This window comes from Melozone crissalis, unplaced genomic scaffold (assembly GCF_028551555.1).
Source record: "Melozone crissalis strain CALT ecotype California unplaced genomic scaffold, PUWL_Pcris_2 ptg000052l_1, whole genome shotgun sequence".
NCBI classification, from domain to species: domain Eukaryota; kingdom Metazoa; phylum Chordata; class Aves; order Passeriformes; family Passerellidae; genus Melozone; species Melozone crissalis.
Genome location: NW_026535830.1, coordinates 200731 through 223298, shown reverse-complemented (window position 1 = coordinate 223298; position 22568 = coordinate 200731). Strand labels below are relative to the sequence as shown.

The following is a 22568-nucleotide window of genomic DNA, read 5'->3' as shown; positions in this document are numbered from 1 at the left end:
GTCCCCCTGAGGGCCATCCACGGCTCAGCTTTGGAGCCCTGCCAGCTGCAAACATCCCCCCCAAAAACCCCAAACCCAGCTCCCCCTGCCCAGGCACCTGCAGGATGGGGGACGATGGTCCCGGGGCTGCAGCGAGTTCAGGAACTGCCAGGGCCATGAGACTCCCCCGTTGTCTCTTCCTCTGTTGCTTCCCACTGCCACTCCACCTCTTCCTCCCTCCCTCCTCTCCCTCCCCCATTCCCAAACCCCATACTGTGAGGTAAAAGGGGTGGGATAGAGGGGACACGCGCTCCTATAAGGAACCAGTTTGGCCTAAAATCAGCCAAATGGGATTCAAGTTATCCAATGGGGTCTAAAATCCAACCAAATGGGCCTAAAGTTGCCCAAAGTAGTTTGCACAAAATGGCCCAAAATCACCCTGAATTTTCAAAACGGGCTTAAAATCCACCCATAAAGTATCTGGTTTTGCCTAAAATGACCCAAATGTTTATAAATCCACCCTAAAATCCACCTGTTTTTTACTAAAATCACCCACATGGACCTAAATTCACCCAAACATGCCTGAAACCAACACAAGAGGACCTAAAATCACCTTAAAAAGACTTGATTTGATCTAAAATTAACTAAAGAAGCAAAAAATCTAACTAAATGGGCCCAAAATCACCAAAACAAGGAACCTAAAATCACCCACACAGGATTAAAATTCACCCAGTATGGACATAAAATCAGCCAAAGGGTCCCAAAATCCACACTAAAACTGCCCAGTTTATCCTAAAATCATCCAAACAGGCCTAAACTCTATACAAATGGGCCTAAAATCATCCTGGGGGATCTAAAATCCACTCTAAAACCCACAAGATTTAGCCTAAAAGTCATTCAAAGAGGCCTAAAATCCACACTACAAGGCTTGAAATCACTCCAAAGGATCTGCAACCCACCCTAAACCTGCCCAGTTTGGCCTAAAATCACCCAAATGGGCTGAGATTGGGGCTGAGTCTGGGACTGGCACCAGGATCGGCTCCGGGATCCGCGCGTTTGGCTGCACCCCTGGACGGGACTGAGTTGAGACTGGCAGGGGCCAGGGCTCTCAGGAGGGCTTTTGGGGACACTGGGCTCTTGTGAGCTTCGGGGAATTTTGTTGGGAGTTTAGGGGAAATTATTGGGTTTTTTGAAGATAATTGCAGGGTTTTCGGTGAGTTGAGGAACTTTGAGGGGTTTGGATTTGGGGGGATTTTATTGGCGCTTTGCGGGGTTGTTTTCTAGGGGTGTTTGGGAGCTTATTGAAAACTTTTTGGGTTTTGTTAAATTTTAGTGGGGTTTACTATGATTTTGTGGTGATTTTATTGGAGTCTGGAGCTTATAATGGTTTTATTATATTTTTAGGGGGGTTGAGGACATTTTATTAGAATTTGGGGTGCATTTAGTGGGATTCTTTGAGGGTTTGGGTTCATTTGGGATTTTTTTTGGTTTTTGGGGAGATTTTGGTGGGTTTTTGTGGGGCTTTTTGGGTGTTGCCAGGATTTCTTTGGATCTTGGAGGGATTTTGTGGGACTTTTTGTGGTTTTGGAGATATTTTTGGGGGGATTTTTGGGGTTTAATTGGAGTTTTGAGACGTTTGTTGGGATTTCAAGAGATTGTGTGGGCTTTTACTGAAATTCTAGGGTGTTCTAAGGGGATTTTGTGATATTTAATTGGGATTTTGTGGGTTTTATTGGGACTTTTGGGGGTTTTAAGGAGATTTTGGTGCCTCTAAGCCCTTCCCCTCACCCAGGGGCAACCATAAAGCCCCCCAACCCTGAAGGCCCCCCAAACTTCCACTGAAAAACAAATCCTCTAAAAATCCCAATAAATTCTTTGAAAAACCCAGAGAATATCTCAAAATCTCAGTAAAACCCACCAAAATTCAAAAAAACTTCCCAAAATTTCTATAAACCCCCCCAAAATCCAAAACTCCCCAAACCCACAAAACCCCCCAAAACCCAGTAATTCTCTCCAAAAACCCACTAATTCCTCCTAAACTCCTGACAAAATCCCCCAAAGCCCAAAAAAGCCCCCCCAAAACGCCCAAAAATCCCCACAAAATCCCCCAGACTCATGGGGGCTGTCTTGGATCAAGGGGGCACTGCCTGGAGGAACAGGAGCAACTTCAGGGGGCCCTTGAAGCTTTTTGGGGAGGGGCAACGATGGGAGATCTACATAAAAATGGGGACTGGGAACCCCTGTTGTGCCCCCTCTGCCCAAAACACCCAGACTCCGGTTCAGGGTGGGTCTGGGACTCCCAAATCTCCCCCAGGATTTCCCAAATCACCTCTCCAGGAACCCCAAACCCTTCCAGAGCCCCCCCAAGGTTGGCCCAGGACCACCCTGGACCCCTAGCCCCTCCCCAGGTCCTCCATACTCCCAAAAGCCCCTGAGACCCCCAGGAGCCCCCTGAGAGCCCCCAGACCCCAACCAGACCCAGCCCAGGATGTCCCCGGAGATCCCCCCCACCCAGAGCCTTCCCTCCGACCCCTCCCCAGTCCCCCTCAGGGATCATCCGCAGATCCCCCAGACCCCTCCCCAAAACCAAGCCAGGACCCCGCAGGGCCCCCAAAACCCCTCACACAACACCCCAGGACCTCCTAGACCCTCCCAAGACCTTCCTACGACCCCTCCCCAAAATCCCCCAAGACCCTCCCACGACCCCCCCCCTCAAGACCCCATCCACACCCCCCCCCCCAGATCCCCCCCCATCAATGCCCCATGACCCCTCCCCAGAGCCTCCCTGACACCTCCTCATCCTCAGGATCCCCCCCCCACCAAATACCCCTCCCCAGACCGCCAGGACCCCAAGAACCTCCCCAAGAACGTCCCACAATTCCCTCTTAGGACCCCCAGCCCTCCCCCACATCTCCCATCCCCCACCTGTCCCGGCCGCCTCAGAGAAGGAAGAGGAGGAGGAGGAAGAGGAGGAGGAGGAGGAGGAGGAGGAGGAGGAGGAGGAGGAGGAGGAGGGAGCGCCCGCTTCAAGTCCGACCCCGGGGTCAGAGGGCTCCACTTCCGGCTCGCCTCTAATTGGCTGGAGCCGCGCGGGGGAGGCGGGCGTTGTGAGGCGAGCCGCACGATGAGTGGTTAGTTTGGGGAGGATCGCGCCGCTATTGGTTGGGAGGGGCCCGCGCCGCTATTGGTTGGAAGGGGCCCGCGCACGCGGCGGACGCGATCGCGGCGGTCGGTCGTGAGGGGAGAACGGCTGAGGAGAGAGCTGAGGTGGGGTATGAGGGGAATGGAGTGGTCTTAGATGGCTTTGGGGGGAAATAGGTGGGGGTTGAGGCGGCTCTGAGGGGAAATTGGAGATGTGAGGTTGCTGCGGGACGGATTTGGGGGAAACTGGGCGGGTCTGAGGGATAATTAGTAGCATGTCCGGTTGGTCCAGGGGGGAAATTGCAGGGAAAAGACGGCTATCTGAGGTGGGTTGGGAATGCGTTTGGGAGCAGTTGGGGTTGTTTGAGGGGCTTTTGTAGGGTGTGAGGTGGATCTAGGGCGAACGTGAAGGGAATCGAGGCGGCTGGAGGGGGATTTGAGAGAAGTTGGGGGCGTTTGAGGTGGGTGTAGGTGAATTGAGTGGTCCGAGGCTGTTTGCGGGCGCTTTGGGTGGTTTGAGGAGTTTTTGTGGGGTCTGAGGTGGAACTGGGGGGAAATGGACGGGGGGCTCTGAGTGAGTCTGGGCAGGAATGGGGAGATCTGAGGTTGATTAGAGGGGTCTGAGGTGAGTCTGAGGAGAAGTGGGCGATTTTGGAGGGGGGGTTAAGGGAAAATATGGGGATCTGAGGTCGGTTTGGGGGGAATGAGGGAGTCTGAGGGGGCTTTGGGGAGTCTGAAGGGCTTGGGGAGGAGCTTGAGAGGGTTTGGAGGGTTCTCAGGTGGGTTTAGAGGGGTCTGAGGAGGATTCGGAGCATCTGGGGGGTTCTGAGGTGACTCTGGGAGGAATTTGCGGGGTATCTCAGGTGGGTCTGGGGTCAATTTTTGGGGGGAACTGGGCGGGTGTGTGGGAAATTTGGGGGGGTTCAGGTGGGTCTGGGGGCACCTAAAGGGGGTGCCAGGGGGTGAAGGGGTCCCAGATGCCCCCTAAAGCCCTCCTGTCCCCACAGAGGAGTCCTGGCCATGGCAGTGCAGGACCCCCGGCCCAACCACACCATCTACATCAACAACCTGAACGAGAAGATCAAGAAGGATGGTGAGGGGGGGCTGGGGGGGTCTGAGAGTGTCTGTGAGCATCACCAGGGGCTCAGGCTGTCCCTTGTGCGTCCCCACTGTCACCGTGATGTCCCCATGTGTGTCACCGTGATGTCCCCATTGCCAGTGTGCTGTCCCCATTGTCACCGTGCTGTCACTCTGTCCCCAGAGCTGAAGAAGTCCCTCTACGCCATTTTCTCGCAGTTTGGGCAGATTTTGGACATTTTAGTGTCTCGCAGTCTCCGCATGCGGGGCCAGGCCTTTGTCATCTTCAAGGAGATGAGCAGCGCCACCAACGCCCTGCGCTCCATGCAGGGCTTCCCCTTCTACGACAAGCCCATGGTGAGACAGAGACTGGGGCAAAATTCTGACATTTGGGGAAAAAACTGGAATTCTAGGGAAAAACCACAAAAATGTGACCACAAATATCCCTAAAATCTAACTTATAATCCTTCTGAATTCACCATGAGCACCCCAAAACTTCCTCCTCTATGATACACCCATGGTGAAACAGAAATTCTGTGGAAAAACACTGAAATTTTGGGAAAAAATCCTGGTATTTTGGAAAAAAAACTGAATTTCTGGGAAAAAACCCCAAAATCTTGCTGGAAATCTACCAAAAATTCCCTGGGAACACTCTCAAATCAAACTAGGAATCAAAGCTTCCCCTTCTATGACAAGCCCGCAGTGGGACAGAAACTTGATGAAAAAAATCTGACATTCTAGGGAAAAACTGGAATTCTGGGGGAAAAAATGCCAGAATCTGGCCTCGAGTATTCCCAAAATCCAACCTGTAATCCTCCAAATTCACCCTGACCACCGTAAGGCTTCCCCTTCTATGACAAGTGCATGGTGACAGCCAAACCTGAGGGAAAATTTTGACATTTTGGGAAAAAATCCTGGAATTCTGGGGAAAATCCTGAATTCCTGGGGGGAGAAACCCCAAAATGCAGCATCACATATCCCCAAAATTCAACCAGACCACCCCAAAGCTTCCAATTTTATGGCAAGTTTCTGGTGAGAGACAAATTCTGGGGGGAAATGCTCAAATTGTGGGAAAAATCTGCAGATTTTGGGGAAAAAAACCGGAATTCTTGGGGGAAAAAATTAAATCCAGCCTCAAATATCCCCAAAATCCCACCAAAAAAAAAAACCCAAAAAACCGAATCCCACTAGGAATGCACCAAAATCAAGACAAGACCTGCCCCAAAGCTTCCTCTGCTACGGCCAAACCCAGTGAGAACAAAATCCTGGGAGAAACCCCAAAATTCCTGGAAACCCCCTGAAATCTAGCCAGGAATTCCCAAAGCTTTCACTTCTATGGCAAACCTGTGGTGAAACCGCAAATTCAACCTGGAAGCCCCAAAAATCTGTTGGAAGTCCCCAAATCCCTCTTGGAGCTCCTCCAAAATCTCTGAATTCCTCAGAAACTCCCAAATCCCTCCTAAATCTTTCTGAATTCCCTCAAAATCCCTCAGAAATTCTTAGATCCCTGCTAGGACTCCTGAAATACTCCCAGATTCCTCTTGGAGCTCCCCGAAACGCCATCTGAAAATCCCAAAATACTTTCTGGAACCTTCCCAAATCCCTCACAATCCCTGAAAATCCCTTGGAAAACCCCAACCCCCCCGAAACCTCCTCAAATTCTTCCAAATTCCCTCTTGAAATTCCCTAAAACCCCTCAGAACCCCCCGAAATCCCTCAGAAACTCCCTGAATTGCTCCTTGAATCTCTCCCAAATCCCTCAGGACCCTTGAAAATCCCTCAGAAAACCCCAAAATCCCCCTTGGAAATCCCAAAATCCCTGTTCGCACCTCCCAAATTCCTGAATTCTCCCAAAATTCCTTCTTGAACTTCCCAAAATTCCTCAAAAATGTCCCTAATTGCTCTTGGAACTCCCCCATATCCTGTCTGGAACCTCCCCAAATGCCCCAGAATTCCTGAAAATCCCATGGAAAACCCCAGAATCCCTCTTGGAACTCCCCCAAATCCCCTCTAAATTCCCCAAATTCCTCTGAAATTTGCAAAACTCTTTCTAGAACTTCCCAGAGTTCCTTGAAAAACCCAAAATCTTTCTTGGAACTCCCCGAAATACTTGAGAAAGTCTCAAATCCCTCAGAAAGCCCCAGTTCCTCCCCAGATCCCCCCAAAATCCTCGGGAACACCCCCAAAACCCCCTGGACTGATCCCAAATCTTCTGGAACCACCCCAAAATCCCATGGAACAACCCCAAATCCTCTTTGGAACCTCCAAAAATCCCTTGGAAAGCCCCAAATCTGAGCACCCCTGGGAAAACCCCAAAATCCCTCCCAGAGATGCCCCGAATGCTCCGAAATCCCCCAAACGCCCCAATCCTGGGAATGTGCCGTCCCAGCGGATCCAGTACGCCAAGACGGACTCGGACATCATCGCCAAGATGAAGGGAACGTTCGTGGAGCGGGAGCGGGATCGGGACCGGGAGCGCAAACGGGACAAGCGCAAAGCCAAGGGGGGAGAGGCCCCTGGCCCCAAAAAGAGCGGGGCTGGAGCGCAGGGGACAACGCAGGGGGCAGTGCCCGTGAGTGCCAGGGGATTGTTTGGTCGGACTGGGGTCATTCGTGGGATTTGGGTTGTTCGTGGGATTTGGGGTCATTGGTGGGATTTGAAGTCATTCATGGGATTGGGGTTATTCGTGGGATTTGGGGTCATTCGTGGGATTTGGGGTTATTCGTGGGGTTTGGGGTCATTCATGGGATTGGGGTTATTCGTGGGATTTGGGGTCATTCATGGGATTTGGGGTCATTCGTGGGATTTGGGGTTATTCGTGGGATTTGGGGTTATTTGTGGGATTGGGGTTGTTCGTGGGATTTGGGGTCATTCATGGCATTTATGGGATTGTTTTGTGGGATTTGGGATCATTTATGGGATTGGGCTCATTTGTGGGATTTTGAGATCAGAATCAGGGCACAGGGAGTGGTGCCAGTGGGTGCCAGGAGATTTATAGGATCTTTTATGGGATTTGGGGTAATTTGTGGATTTTGTGATTGTTGCACAAGGGTCAGTGCCCATGAGTCCCAGGGTATTTATGGGATTGTTTTATGGGCTTTGGGGCCATTCATGGGATTTGTGATCATCTATGGAATTTTGAGATCAGAATCAGAGCACAGGGGGTGGTGCCCAGTGGGTGCTAGGAGATTTACAGGATCATTTATGGGATTTGGGGTCATTTATAGGATTTGGGATTGGGAACGGGGCACAGAAGGCAGTGCTCATGAATGCCAGGGGGATTTGGGATGGCTTTAGGGGATTTTTGGATTGTTTTATGTGATTTGGGATTGTTCCCAGGGCATTTGGGATCACTACAGGGGGTTTGGGATTGTTTAATGAGACTTTGGGATCATTTTGGGGGTGGTTCTGGGGGATTTGGGATCATTCCATTGGATTTTGGGGTGGATTTATGGGATTTGGGATTGGGGCACAGGGGACAGTGCCTGTGAGTGCCAGGAATTTGGGATCGGTTTAGGGGATTTTGGGATCAGTCCTGGGGGATTTGGAGATGTTTGGGTGGGGATTGGGGATCATTCCTGGGGGATTTGGAATCAGTTGATGGGAATTTGGGTTCATTTTATGGGATTTTGGGGATTGTTCTTAGGAGATTTGGGATTGTTTAATAGGGTTTTGGGATGGTTCCAGGGGATTTTGGAATCATTCCAGGGGGTTTGGGGAAAGGTTCAGGGAGATTTTGGGATTGTTACTGAGAATTTTGGGGGATTTGTGGGGATTTGGGATCATTCCAGGGGATTTGGGGGATGATTCTGGGGGATTTTGGGTAATTTGGGATCATTCTGGGGATTCTGGGATCATTCCAGGGGATTTGGAATTGTTCCTGGGCATTCTGGGAGGGCATGGGGGGATTTGGATGGGATTTTGGGGGGATTTGAGTTATCTGGGTTCTTTGTGTGCCTGTGGGGTTATTTAGGGTAATTTTGGGGTAATTTTGAAGTTGTTTGGTGTAATTTTGGGATAATTTTGGGGTTTTTCAGGGTAAGTTTGGGATAATTTGGGATAATTTTTCATAGTTTTGGGAAAATTGGGGGTTTTTGGGGCCCGTGTGTCTTTAGGGTAATTCAGGGATAATTCCTTGTGGGTTTGGCATAATTCCACATTGATTTGAGATTCTCACTGTACTTTTGGCATAACTTTGGGATTCTGTCTGTGCCTTTGGGATGATTTGGGGTGTGTTGGGGTCTCTCCTCAGGGGATGCCGCCACTGGCGCAGCCACCCCGGATGTTGCCGCACCTGGGGGGACAACCGCCCTACATCCCCCCGCCGGGCATGATTCCAGCCCCAGGAATGGCCCCAAATCCTGGAATTCCCCCGGGAATGGCCCCACAGCCTGGAATGGCGCCGATCCCTACCCCACAGCCCGTGAGTGACCCCAGAACCTGAGTAATTTAGAGGACTTGTGGGATTTTTGGGATGGAATTTGGTGGGATTTTGAGGGAATTTTTGGTGGGGATTTTTTGGGTGGATTTCCTGAGATTTTTGGTAGGATTGAGGGAACTTGGGGGCATTTTTTGGTGGATTTGTGAGGGTTTTGGTGGGATTTTGATGTGGATTTTTTGAATGGATTTACAGTGGATTTTGTGGCTTTTGGGACAATTTTTGTGCAATATTTTAAGGGGATATTTTGGACGATTTTGAGGGATTTTTTGGGTGGATTTTGTTTAATTTGGGGATTTTGGGTGGGATTTTTGTACAGATTTTTCTGCATGGATTCTGTGACATCTTCATGGGGATTTAGTGGTACTTTTTGAAGATTTTTACCGTGAGATTTAGGGGGATGTTTGGGGTGATTTTTGTGGGATTTTTTGGGGATTTTAAGGGATTTCTGTGGGCTTTGGTGCATTTTTTGTAAGGATTTTTGGCATGAATTTTGTGGTCTTTTGGGTGGAATTTTGGTGAATTTTTGGTCAAATTTGGAGAGATTTTTTGGGGGATTATTTAGAGAGATTTTTTGGGGGGTTTTGGTGGGATATTGCGCAGATTTTTATGGGGGTTTTTCCAGGATTTTGGTGGATTTTTGGGCAGATTTTTTTTAGTGTGTACACAGCGTGACTTTAGGTAGGTTTTGGGCCTGATTTGGGGCAGATTTGGTGCTGATTTTGGGGTTTTTCTCTCATTCCCCACAGCTGTCGGAAAACCCCCGAACCACATCCTGTTCCTGACCAACCTCCCTGAGGAGACCAACGAGCTGATGCTCTCCATGCTCTTCAACCAGTGAGACCTTGGGCAATTCCGGAATTCTGGGCAGGGATTGGGGGATTGGGGTATTCTGGGGCGTGGAGAGAGGAGGAGGCCTTTGGCTGGATTTTTTTTTTTTTTTTTTTTGGCAAATATCAGGATTTGGGGGGAAAAGTTCTGGATTTTTTGAGTAGGAATTTCTGGGTTTTTGGAGGAATGTTTCCAGACTTTTTTGAGGAATGTTTTTGTTTTTTTTAGGGGAGTTGGATTTTTGGGGTTTTTTGGGAATGGCTCTGGAGCTTTTGGGGGAAGTTTCATGATTTTTGGGAATGCTTCAGGATTTTTTTTTTTGAGAAACTTTCTGGACTGGGGGGACAGGTTTATGAGTTTTGGGGGGAACATTTCTGGTTTTTCTTAAGAAAGTTTCTAGATTCTGAGGAAAGTTTCCAGATTTTTGGGGGAACATTTGTGGATTTTGGGAGGAAGTTCCTTGATTTTGGGGAATATTTCAGGATTTCTGCAGGGAAAGTTTCTGGCTTTTTGCAGGGACAGTTATGGATTTTTTGCGGAAAGATCCTCAATTTTAGAGTTTATTGGGGTTTTTGGGGAGATGTTTCTAGACTTTTTGAGGACCATTTCTCAATTTCTGGGGGAAATGTTTCTAGGTGTTTTGGGGGACACTCCTGGATTTTTTTGGGGAACACCTCTGGATTTTTGGCAGTCTTTCTGGATTTTTTCAGGGAGGCTTTGGTGAGGGGGAATGTTTCTGGATTTTTAGGGAGGTTGGATTTTTGGAGGTTTTGAACAATTTTGGGAGGGTTTTTGTGGGATCTTGGTGGTATGTTTCTGGACGTAGTGGAATTTTTCGGGATCTTGTGGGATATTTCTGGATTTTGGGGATGTTGGGTTTTTGGAGTTTTGGGGATTTTGAGAATGTTTAAGTGGGATTTAGAGTTGGATTTTTGATTGATGGGATGTTGGATTTTTGGAAATGTTTTGGAATCTTTGGGTTTGTTGGATTTTTGGGGAGTTGAACACTGAAAGATTTTCAGAGCATTTCCCTGGAATTTTGGGGAAATCCTGCAGGACTTTTGGGGTTCTTGGGGATATTTTGGGATTTTGAGGGACGTTCTGAGATTCGCAAGCCATTTTGAGAGCATTTCAGTCGGATTTTGGGGGTAATTTCCCAATACTGGGGGTTTTCCCAAACTCGGGCTCTCCCCCTTGGATTTCTCAGGGATTTCCCCAAAGTTTCAGCTCCTCCTGACCCCGACCCCCCATCCCAAATTCCCAGGCACTGGGAATCCAGGTGCTCCCTCGGGGGCATTGGTGGCATTCCTGGAATTTGAGATTTTTTTGGGTATTTTGAGAGGAGTCATGTGGGGGATGCGTTGGATTTTTGGGGGAATGTTTCTGGAATTTTTGGAGGGAGATGTTTCCAGATGTTAGGGAATGTTTATGGAGTTGGATTTCTGGGGTTTTGGGAGCATTGCTGGATATTTTTGGGGATGTTTCTGGATATTTGGTGCAGTTGGATTTCTGGATCTTTTGAGGGGGAGAAGTCTGGAATTTGAGGGGAAATTCTGGATATTAGGGGAACATTTCTGGACTTTTATGGGGAGTTGGATTTCTGGAACTTTTTTTGAAGTGTTTCTGGATTTTGGGGGATGTAGCCAGATCTTTTTGGGAATGTTTCCAAGTTTTTTGAGGGAAATGCTTCTGGATTTTGGGGGGAAATTTTTAGGTTCTCAGGTTTTTTGGGGAATATTTCCGAGTTTTTGAGAGAAGTTTCTGGATTTTTTGGGGAACATGGCTGGATATTTGGGAATGATGCTGGATTTCTAAGAGATGCTGTTTCAGGGGTTTTTGGGGGGTGCATTTCTGGATTTTGTTGGGGAACCATTTCTGGAATATTTTTGGGGAACATTGTCAGATTTTTTGGGGAACAGTCCCAGGTTTCTGGGAGAGCGGTCGCAGGTTTTTTCAGGCTCTCCTGACCCCACTCCCCATCCCAGGTTCCCAGGGTTCAAGGAGGTGCGCCTGGTGCCCGGGCGCCACGACATCGCCTTCGTGGAGTTCGACACAGAGGTGCAGGCGGGCGCTGCCCGTGAGGCCCTGCAGGGCTTCAAGATCACCCAGAGCAACGCCATGAAGATCTCTTTCGCCAAAAAGTGACCCAAAACACCCCAAACCCCACCAAAATACCCCTAACCCCCCAAAAAAGGGCCTGAAATACCCCAAGATCCAAAAAAGCGCCTCCAAACCGCCCCTAAATACCCAAAACCTGCCCCAAAACACCCCAAAATCCCATAGAAACACCCTAAAATCCCTCAAAACCACCCCAGAACACCCTAAATCCCATAAAACTGCTCCTAAATCCCAGAAAAATACTCCAAAATCCCAGAAAACTGCCCCAGAAAAAGTCCTGGCCCTGCTCCAAACCCCCACACACCCCACTCCCCCAGGTAAGTTCAGCTCGGCCCAAATCTTCATTTTTTTAACCCAAATCCTCCTTTTTCCCACCTCAAATTATTTTTTTTCCAGCCCAAATCCTTTGTGGTCCCCAAATCTATTTTCCAGTCCCAAAATCTCCCTTTTCCACCTCAATTCCCCACCCCAAATCCCGTTTTTTTCACCTCAAATCAATTGTGCATCCCAAATCTCCTTTATCTACCCCAGATAACCCTTTTCCACCCCAAATCCTTCCCTGCTCACCTGAAATCCCCTTTTCCCACACAAAATCTCCTTTTTTAACTCCAAATCCTCTTTTCCCACCCTAAGTGCTTCCCAGCCCACCCTAAATCCTCTTTTTCCACCAAAAGTCTTTCCCCATCCTAAATGCCTCAATTCCCACCTCAATCTCCCTTTTCCCCTCCCCACCCTAAATCCCCCTTCCCCCACCTAAAATCCCTTTTTTACCCCAAAATCTCCTTTTTTCATCTTAAATCCTTCTTTTTCCACCCCAAAATCCTTTTCCATCCCAATATTTCCTTTTCCCACCCAAATCTCCTTTTTTCCATCCCAAATCCTTCTTTGTGCATCCCAAATCCTCCTCTCACCCCAAAAGCTCCTTTATCCATCTTAAATGCTCTTCTTTCCTCCCTACATCTTCTCACCCCAAATCCTTCTTTCACCCCAAATGCCCTTCTTCCACCCTGGATCCCCACCCCAAATTCACTTTCTCCACCCCCAGGGGCTTTTGGGGTTCCCAAGGAGTTTTTGGGGTTTTTCCCAGCATTGTACCCAGGGTCTCTCTGCAGACATTGCACCTGGAGCTGCCCCCACCCCAGATAAGCCCAAATCCCCTTTTCCCACTCCCCCACATGTTTCTGGGGTTCCCAAGGGGGTTTTGGGGTCTTTCCCAGCATTGTACCCAGAGTCTCTCTGCAGACATTGCACCTGGAGCCTTCCAAAATAAACCCCACTGTGCCCCCAGGGCTGGAGTGGTTTTGGGGGGATGCTGGGGATGGGGGGGGGGGGGGCGTGACCCCCGAGACTTCGGGGACTGGGGGATTTGATCCTGAAATTTGGGGGTTGGGGTGTTTGACACCCCAGGGTTTGGGGTACGGGGGTATTTGACCAGGATTTGGGATTTTGGGGGGCTTTGACCCCAGGATTTGGGGATTAGGGGATTGGACCCCAGATTTTGGGGATGAGGAGGGTTGGATACCCCACATATTTCAAACCCCAGGAGTTGGGGATTGGGGGTTTTAAGCCCAAATTTTGGAGATTGAGGGTGTTTGGCACCTTAGGGTTTGGAGATATTTGACCCCAAACTTTGGGAATTGGAGATGGTGGACACCCCAGATGTTTTAAACCCCAGGATTTGGGGCTATGGGGATTCAACCCAAACATTTGGGAACTGGGGAGTGTTTGACACCCCGGGATTTTGGGGTTTGATTCTAAAATTTAGGTTTCAGGGTGGAGGGGGGAGGTTGACATTCCAGAATTTGGGTTTAGGGATGTTTGACCTCCCCCCCCAGTGTTGGAACCCCCAGGATCTGGGGTCAGGAGCTTGACCCCAGGATTTGGGGTGTTTGACCCCCTCAGGTTTGTGGTCGGGGTTGAGATCGGAGCCATTCCCTGGAAACAGTGGCGGGATCAGGAAGGGGAGACACCTCAACCCAATAATGGTCCCCGACCCCAGGGAGAGACCTCGTCCCAATCCCAGAATGGACCCATCTCCACAATCTCGGACCCCTCCCCATTCCTAGACCCTGTCCCTCTTATGGATCCCTTCCCCACTCCTAGACCCCTCCCCAGTTCCAGATTATTGTGTTAACTGATCTCGGAGTGCAAAACAAAACATGGAAAGGGGATTGCAGTATCAATCAAAAACAAATGCACCTTTATAGAATGACCACAGCAAATGCGTGAAAGGAATTAGGGAGAGGAAAAGAATAGAAAAGAGCCTACCAAATGTGGAGAGACAAAGTCCTTGTAGTCCAGCCGATGGAGTTTGCCTAGTGATGTTGGCAAGATCTCAAGGTCCCGGTTAACTCAAGGTTCCATTATAGTCCATTGCTGAGGGGGGAAACAGATCTTGAAATGGCTGAGGGGGAAGAGATACAATCAAGAAGTCTATTGAAATCGCTGCGGGGGGGAAAAGGTATTGAAGACAGGTACAGACAGTCATGTTCTCAGCAGGATAAGTCAGTATCAGCAGTGAGTGGGACCCACTGTTTAAGGACTGCTTTCTGTGGGAAACCAATCTGTCCAGTGAACACATCTGTAGGCAACACTTAGCAGGCATCCTGCTTCAGTCAGGCCAGCACCCCTGCATCAGAATTACGGGGGTCTGAGTCCTTGGCAGGGGGCTTCAATCTCTGTCCCTCATGGTGGTAGTGGAGCAGATGAAGGATTTTCCATGGTGGTTCTACCAAAGTTGCCCCAGCAAGTTCATCTGGCCAAGAGGTGGGAAAATTCCTGGCCTATTGTCACGAAGCAGGTGCAGTCATATAGGGCGTGTTGCCCCTTGGCAGGCCCTGCTAGAAGCAGTCACTGTAGACACAGCTGTGAACAATCACTTGGCAGGCCAGAATTCTGCTCAGGGGCCTCAGGATTTTTGGTGTTCATCCACATCAAGCAGGCCAGAATTCCGATCAGGATCCTCAGGGTCCCGATATCTGTCCTGGGGATGGATGGTCGTGAGGTAAATGAGGGGAACTTGAGATCATCTCTCATACCAGCCAGTGACTCATGACAGTCTTCCATAGGTCTTCATCAGCAGGGTTCCATAGCATAGTTGCAAAGTCTTCAGGGCTTGTCGAGCGTTGGTAGCATATCCTGGAAAACAGAGACAGAATGTAGAGAGAGAGAGAAAAGAAAAGATAGAAAAAGGGGAAAAGGGAAACAATGAACAAATATAATTAATATTCATTAAAACAATATTCTTTTCAAACAATTTCTTCAAACGATCCAAACAAATCACAAATAATCAAAGGCATTAAAGCAATAAACAAATACAGTAAGTATTAATTTAAAATAATTTTTTCAAAACAAATCACCAAAAATCAAAAGTAATTTTCACAAAATCACAAAAGAAAATTGAGGATTATTTCAAAACACATACTCTAATTTATAATCACCTTGTGTCAACAGTCTTGGGGATGTCCACAGTGAAGAGGACATCAGCCAAGTTGTGTGCATTAATTATAAACTTCAATTTTGTTAACCATTTCATCCTTCTCCAATTCATAATGAATAAGATTGCTGATAAAATAAAACCAATCAGAACTGGAATCTAAATCATAATGATGGGATGATACATATTGTTCAGAACACTTGTGGCAGTAGGTGACCATGCGAAAAGAGTGTCCCACCACCTGTGTTCGGCCTCTTTTCTTACTCTCTCTATGACACGGAGTATTTCTTTCACTTTGTGATGAACAGTTACTAGGGCTTTCTGTGCATTCTTCTTGATCTTCTCTAATATTTTTATTAAGTCCTGGTGAAGCAACAATTGCTTTACCAAAGTAATGTTCATCCCAATGGGAGTAGGTAATAATTTGTGAATTGGTGTTTAATTGGATTGTAAAAGGTAATGAGAGGTAACTGGAGCTTCATAAGAAGAATCACATCTTGCAATTTTGGTAAAGTTACAAGCACAAAAATTTGAATTATTTTTAGTATCCACTACTACATTTTCTATAAATACAATATCACAAGCAGTTCTAAAGCATGCACACCCATTGCCTATGTGTTTAAGGACTGTTTCAGAAGTCTTGTTAGGATGAATTTCAAAACGACATTTTGCTCTGTGTCCAAACAAATGTCTTGAGCTATAATTGCATTGCTTTCACAGATGAACGCTTGTTGTTCTTGAACAATACAAGGTTCCAAATTACCAGTTTGCCATTTTTTACCAATTTGACAGGCCCATTATCTATGTTCAGAAGGATAGAGAATAGCTCCATCAAGATTCAGCCCTAATGCATTAATAGGAAATCTCAAATGCACTGAGGCATTGCATATGGTTAACACAAGAGCTATGGCTGTGTTTGTAATGGGGTCATAAGTAAAATTCACCAAATTCCACCAGGACTGGAATTCTCTTTCAATATCAATGGCGCTGTCCCAAATTATTTTCCGAATTTTAGTAGGAAAATTCCTTCTTCACCTTCTCTTATCATTGAAGCAGCAACTGACTGCATCCACAATTGCGCCTGGATACAGCTGAGAACCAAAGAAAGGTTGTTGTGTGTAGCACTTGCTGCAGCGAGCAGCACTGAGTGCATCAATTACCAATTTGTGATCGTTTACATTTACCTTCTCCCAATTTGGTAATATGTTTGATAACAACCAGTGCAGTCATCGTTATTGGCTTTGGAAACGCAGCAGTGGTTGTTGTAATTTAGTCAAATCCCTATTTGTGGCAGCCAATTTATTCAAAGTAAAAACTTCTGAATCAATGCTATTTAGGGTTCCCAAATCTGTTCCTGCAACACCAGTTATGTCTCTTAGCATCCATTTTTTAAAAGAGCTCCCTTTTCACAGCCAGGTGTCCAACCCTCAAAGGAAGTCTGCAGTAAAGGCAAACAGGCCGGCTGAATTTCTGAGACATTGTTTTGCATCAGCAATTTGACTTGTTTAAGAGACCATGCCGGATTGAATATTTGTTGTTGTCCAGTTTTCCTGATTATATATGGTCCAATTTAAAAAATTCTCAGACTAAGCATAATTGGTGATTGGGAGGGAGTGGTGGTAGTAAAAGGTTGGGTCATGGCATTTATTATAAACTTAAGAGAAAGGCCTTTAGTATTTTTAGACCAGAGACAAACTACTTCTGTTGTTTGTGTTAGTGTGAAATTGTGCCAACAGTCTTGTACGCTGGGTGCATACAAACCTGTTCACACTTATTTGTCTGATCTGTCAAACACTGATTGAGATTGCTTTGCTATAACTAGTTCTGCAAATCATTCAGCTAATTTCTTCTACCCAGTGAAGCTGCCAGGATTTTTATTTATCCCATTCCTGCAAAGTGAACAAAAGCCTGAGACCAAGGCCATTCGGTAACACACTGACTAAGGGGACTCTCAGTCCCCTCTACCAATTGGGGTATAACTATTGTACTTAATGTGGGCTTCGTAGTCTCAGTCCCTTCTGCCCACTGGGATTTAACTACTGTACTCAATGTGAGCTTTGTGCTCTCAGTCCCTTCTACCCATTGGGGTGTAACTACGGTACTCAGTGTGTGCTTCATGCTCTCTGTCCCTTCTATCCACTGAGATGTAAATACAGTACTCAGTGTGGGTTTTGTTATAGCGTCTATCCTAAATTTATGAACTAAGCCTTTTCAACCTAACGAGTCGGTCAAGTTATTTTGCATGTCACATAAGTTGGTTTAGCTAAAGTAAAATTATGACAGCAATCAATTGGTTCATTTTTACAATCCTTTGTACTTACAACATTGTTTGTTTTGGGACCTAGAGTGTAATGCCCAACATACTCCTGGCAGCAGCACAGAGTAAGGGGAATTTGTTTGGCACACTCCCACTTGTTTGTAGGACACAGTCTCGCTGAAGGGATATCCAGATCATTTTTCCCACCTGCTTCCATAAAATTTCCGACAACTGTAATGGAGGTGGCTTTCTCATGGAGAGATCTTTCCACCTCTCTGCATGCTACCACAATCATTTCACCAATTGTTCCAGTTAGGGTTCTAGTCCAGTCCTTCTGATCCCATCCCCGCTCACTTAGATGATATACCTCGGAGTCATGCAGCACTACAGGCTTTAGGTTCGGGTGGCCACCCTTGGGATACGCTCCTAGAACTAATGTGTGATGGAGGGTAGCTTCAGATAATGACCATTCAGCAGGATTCTGTCCATGGAATTGTGGTAGGATGCAGAAAAGTATCACCAGTGTTATCATGGTTCAGATGATTCCCATGTCCCTCGGGGTTCTTCTGTAAAACTAAAAACAACAGAAATCCTTCCACCTAGGGGCAGAAAAGACTTAAAATGATAGGATTATCCAGCATGTATTTATCCGATGCCCTTTCCCTAGAGCATCAGAGGCTGCCCATGGATATTTATTCAGAGGGGTTTTCAGCACTAGTGGTACTTTCCCTACAGTAGGGAGGTCCACCAGAACAGGTTGTCCAGGGTAATGTGCTGGATTTTTTGAATTGTCAGGTCCCCGTAGTGAGGGAATGATGCTTGGAGCTGTTGGGCAAAAGGCAGTGATTTTGGGACATCCATTCACCCCCCCATCTACTGTTCACTCCTTTAGCAGCTTCCCATAACTGAATTTCCCAATTTCCCTCCTGTGGCTTCAGAAGTCGTTTCAAAAGACCATTGGTCCTTTCTACCATTCCATTACCTTGAGGGTAGTAAGGGGTGTGGAAAGTCCACTTAATTCCTTCACCTTTTGCCCAATGCTGTACACCTCTAGCAGTGAAGTGGGACCTGTTGTCAGATTAAATTTCCTGTGGCTTTGGGAAAGTTCCAAAACACCCCTGCAAAGCTTTAACCGTATTATCACCTGTAGCTTTTTTAAAAGCATCAGCTTGAACCAACCCAGATACAATTTCTACTCCTACCAGCACAAAGTGTTTACCTCCTGACTTCTTAAAGGGACCGATATAGTCTACCTGCCACACATCCCAAAAGCCTTTACCCTTTCTTAAATGCAGAGGGTCATCTTCTAAAGGATGTTTTACACATTTCCCTGGTAACCAGCCAACCATGAGCATGAGCTTCTTTGTACAAATCTTTCACACCCGTGTGCTTTTTACATGCAGCCATTCTAATAGTTGATCCCAGTCCTCAGTAATTTGTTCCTTATCCAGCGGGCTAAGTCTTGCTAGTTCATCAGCTCTATTATTCCACTCTCCTGCTGGATTTCCATCTGTTTGGTGAGAAGCTACCCAACCAACAGCAAAATTTCCTTGACTTGCAAAATCTAAAATTTCTTGCCACTTTTCCTTTTGCCACACTGGAATTCCTAACTTCCCAATCATTTTGCTGCCAGAAAGGAAGCCACTCAGTACAACCTTTGTACACTGCATAAGAGTCGGTGTAAATGCAGACAAGAGAAATGTTCTGTGCCTCATGTCGGAAAACACTCCAAACAGCTATGAGTTCCCCAGCCGGAGGGCTGCCTTCCCCTTCGGTAATGATTCTTTCACCAGATGAAATGTGTAAGACAGCTGCTCTATATCTTCATACCTTCCCTTCCTGTTTTGCAGAGGCATCTGTGAACCAAGAACTTGCTGCTAGTTTGGAGAGAAAGGAAGGGCAGCTTTGATCTTTGATTACAGAGGCAGGTTTATCTTAGTTTCTAGCCAGGCTCCCAGTGCCTTGGATTGCTAGATTTTTAGCAGCATCTTCTGTTATTGAGACGGTATTACAGTAGGCTTCCATCTGAGCATACCATTTTACAACTGAGGCCCTTTGGGCTACCCCATCAGGTGGGGGGAGGTCCCATTAGTGGCAATTTTGATAACTTTGAAAGGGTCTCTTAAAACAATAGGCCGTTGTCATGCAATTTTTTCCACTTCTAGGAGAGCTAAGCTAACCACAAACAACCCTTTTCCCCAGGTAGTGTATCTTTTCTCAGCATCTTTGAAACCACTGGAACAAAAACCAAGAGGCCCCGTCAGACCCTCGGGACCCCACTGGCAAATGTGTACTGATAGCCCTGAGGAGGCAAATCCCCATTCCACTTGAAAGGGATCTGTAGGATGGATAGGGCCTAGTGCTTGGTGAGCTGTTGCCTCAAAAATCAGTAATTGCAATGCTTCTTCCTGAGAAGGAGTCTAATTCAGTTTCATCCTTTTCCTCAGCAAGTCATAAAGCAGCCTAGCGATTATTGAGAAATCTGGGATGTGTTTTCTCCAGAACACTAATAGTCCTAGAGCTTGCTGGAAGTCTTTCCTCCATTCAGACATTTGAATCTGATCTTAAGAGGTTAGGATATCAGTGGAATACATGTCATACCTCCTTTCCACCAAATTCCCAAAAGCTTCACTTCCTGAGAAGGCTTCTGAATTTTCTCTGGGGGCATCTGAAAATCAATATTTTCTAAGTGAGAGATTATTTTCTGCTGATGTTCCCTTATTACCTCTATTTCAACTCCCCTCTCCCCGCCCTGCCCTCGCCCCAGAATGTTATCAATGATTATCAGCTACAGGATCAGGTTTGGGTATATTTTCTAATTCCCGGGCTAAAGCATGGTGGGCTAAAGTGGGGGAGTGTTTGTAGCCTTGGGGAAGCCTAGTGAAAGTGTATTGCTGTCCTTTCCCATGTGAAGGCAAAATGGTCCATATCTTCTGGCTGTATAGGTATCATAAAGAAGATGTCTTTGACATCCGTAGTTGCCATTGCCATGATTGAGTGAGTCTTTTCTTGAATTGATGTTATTAATTCAGCTAAGTTTGGGACCGCTGCTGTAAGAGTGTCTGTGTTGGCATTAAGCCTGCGAAAATCTATTGTTAGTCTCCACTTTCCATTGGCTTTTCGGACTGGCCATACCGGCGAATTAAAAGGAGAATGTGTGTGAATTATTACCCCTTGGTTTCTCAAGTCCTGTAGAACTGCTTTGATACCTTCTCTGGCACCAGAAGGTAGAGGGTATTGTTTTATATTAGTTGTTTTATTATAGGGTAGGGAGGGTGCAGTTTGTAGCAGCCTAATGTTAAGTGCAGTGTGCCAAAAGACCACAGAAATCCCTCAGAGTCTTCCCACTGCCTCCCAGCAAGGACATGCATTCCTAATCAATTATTTGCAATGTTCCCAATTACATTTTGACGACTAGTTGATGCTCATCTCCAGGGAGCGTCAGTTTGACTAAGGCAACATTCATAGATTCTATAGTTCCCAGAGCATTAGGAACACAGCATTGTCTCTTAGTTGGAACAATTCCACACCTCTGGGTATCCTTTTTTGTTAGTGGAGAGATTTGATCCCCAGTGTCAATCAAAAAGGTTACTAGTACTCTTTTGGGGCCCATGATAGCTGTGATTAATTTATCTCCTGTTTTAGTTTTAGTGAACATTCTTAAATAAATTCAAGCTCTGCCCCTTTGCCCACCTGTAAGCGGCAGAGAGATTCTTTTTCCCGAAAACTCTATTGGTTTTGGTTCACTGCCTGTGTTCTGTGGGAGAGGCTGGGAGAGGGTTAGTTTTGGTTCCTGAGAAGGGTGGGGTGCACTGGGTTGAGTCGATGAATAAGGTGCTAATTATTTATTATTTTCTGCAATTTATCAAGGGGCAAACCATCCATCACCTCTTTGGGGACCCCCTTTTTAATTCCCAACAACCACCAATGGTGGGGGTTAGAGATCTGTTTTCCCTTCTCTATATTTTCACTGTGAGGAGCCCCAATAAACCAAACACCTTTTGTTTTTTCTGATTTCTCCTCTGGGGTTTTTATAGGTCCATTAATTAATTGTCTACAATAACTAATCAGATCTACTGCAATTTCACCCCATGTCCAAACTTTACGGCTACTGGCAAGTGAATCAGATTGAGAAGCTGAAGGCTGTGAGGGGGAAGAGTATGGAGTGAAGCCAGGCTCAGTAGATCCCCTTTGGTCAGTGGAGTTCCTGAGGAATCTATCTAGTCTTTCTACAGGATTCAAAGCCATTATGGTTTTGTGTAGAGTCATTGCTGTAGGTTTAAGCATTTCTGGAAGCCCACGAATTCAAGGGGTCATTAGTTCTGGCTTCACAGGTAATTGCATTGGGGATTCAAAACCAGGATCTAATTTCTTTTCATGAATCATTTGCAGGCGGCTTTGTGGACACTTTCAAAGAGCTGGTTGGGGTGCCAACGACTGCCAGGGGGGTCACCCCTTTCCAAAGGATTCATTCTCCTGGCCCAGAAAGATGCGCCCTGTGTCAGGGACCATGCGTCACGCTTATCTCCTTATCTCCTGTTGTTAAGAAGACTCCATGTTGTCGGATTTTGGGGCTGTTTAGATGGTCTGGAAAAAGCCCAAAGATGGCCTTGGGTCGCCCGCGTTCCAAAGGACGAGAAGAAACTTCAAATCTGTTCTCGGTCTCGGTGTTTATTAATTGCTTATCTAAAAGATTTTCTCTTGGCCTGACAGAGTTCTGCTCAGCAGTCAGCCATGGGCACACACTGAGAGCCCCTGGGGCGGTCACCTATCTTTATACTTGGAGTTACGTATACAATATTTATCATTTTTCTCCAATACCCTCTACCCTTATTAACCAGTGTTCCCCTAGTAAGGTCCAATCCCGGAGTGCCAGCATCACCACAGAAGATGGAGGCCTAGAGGAAGAAGAAGAAGGAGAAGGGCACGCCCCAATTCCTCCATCTTACTTCTCTAGACCCCCCCTGTACAGAAATCTTAAACCCTGTATCTCACACTCCAATTAACTTATCCCTTCACCATTCACCCCGGTGAAATCCTCCTATCCTCATACTGATGTCATCTCCCATGTGGGATCAAAGTCCAGCCACCAGACATTTCTGGCAACATTCCAGGACTCCCGAGCCCCCCAGGGGTGGTCTTGTTCACTCTGTCCCCCAGCCCTGAGAGGCTGAGATCCCACACCATGTCCCCATGGCCTCCTGTTCAGCTAATTCAATTTGATCTCCACCACTGAGGGACACTCGGAAGACATATTCTGTCTCCAATTCTTGTGGGAGGCGCCCGAATTC

The 22568-nt window shown here is 46.8% G+C and overlaps 2 protein-coding genes across 2 annotated transcripts in view; both read left to right on the top strand.

Annotated features, from left to right (window-relative positions):
- The window catches only part of LOC128943636 (zinc finger protein 271-like), a 592338-nt gene that overhangs the window by 540900 nt on the left and 28870 nt on the right, over positions 1-22568 (top strand). The window lies entirely within an intron of this gene.
- SNRPA (small nuclear ribonucleoprotein polypeptide A) lies at positions 3204-11786 on the top strand. Its single transcript, XM_054286542.1, has 7 exons — positions 3204-3246; positions 4133-4213; positions 4382-4554; positions 6587-6769; positions 8450-8624; positions 9385-9472; positions 11452-11786. The coding sequence occupies exons 2-7, from the start codon at positions 4141-4143 to the stop codon at positions 11609-11611; spliced, it is 852 nt and encodes a 283-aa protein (XP_054142517.1). The 5' UTR covers positions 3204-3246; positions 4133-4140; the 3' UTR covers positions 11612-11786.

Coding starts and splice junctions, on each gene's coding strand:
- SNRPA (XM_054286542.1), top strand. CDS start 4,141: ATGGCAGTGCAGGACCCCCGGCCCAACCACACCATCTACATCAACAAC. Junction 4,214..4,381: donor CGAGAAGATCAAGAAGGATG/GTGAGGGGGGGC, acceptor CTCTGTCCCCAG/AGCTGAAGAAGTCCCTCTAC. Junction 6,770..8,449: donor CAACGCAGGGGGCAGTGCCC/GTGAGTGCCAGG, acceptor GTCTCTCCTCAG/GGGATGCCGCCACTGGCGCA.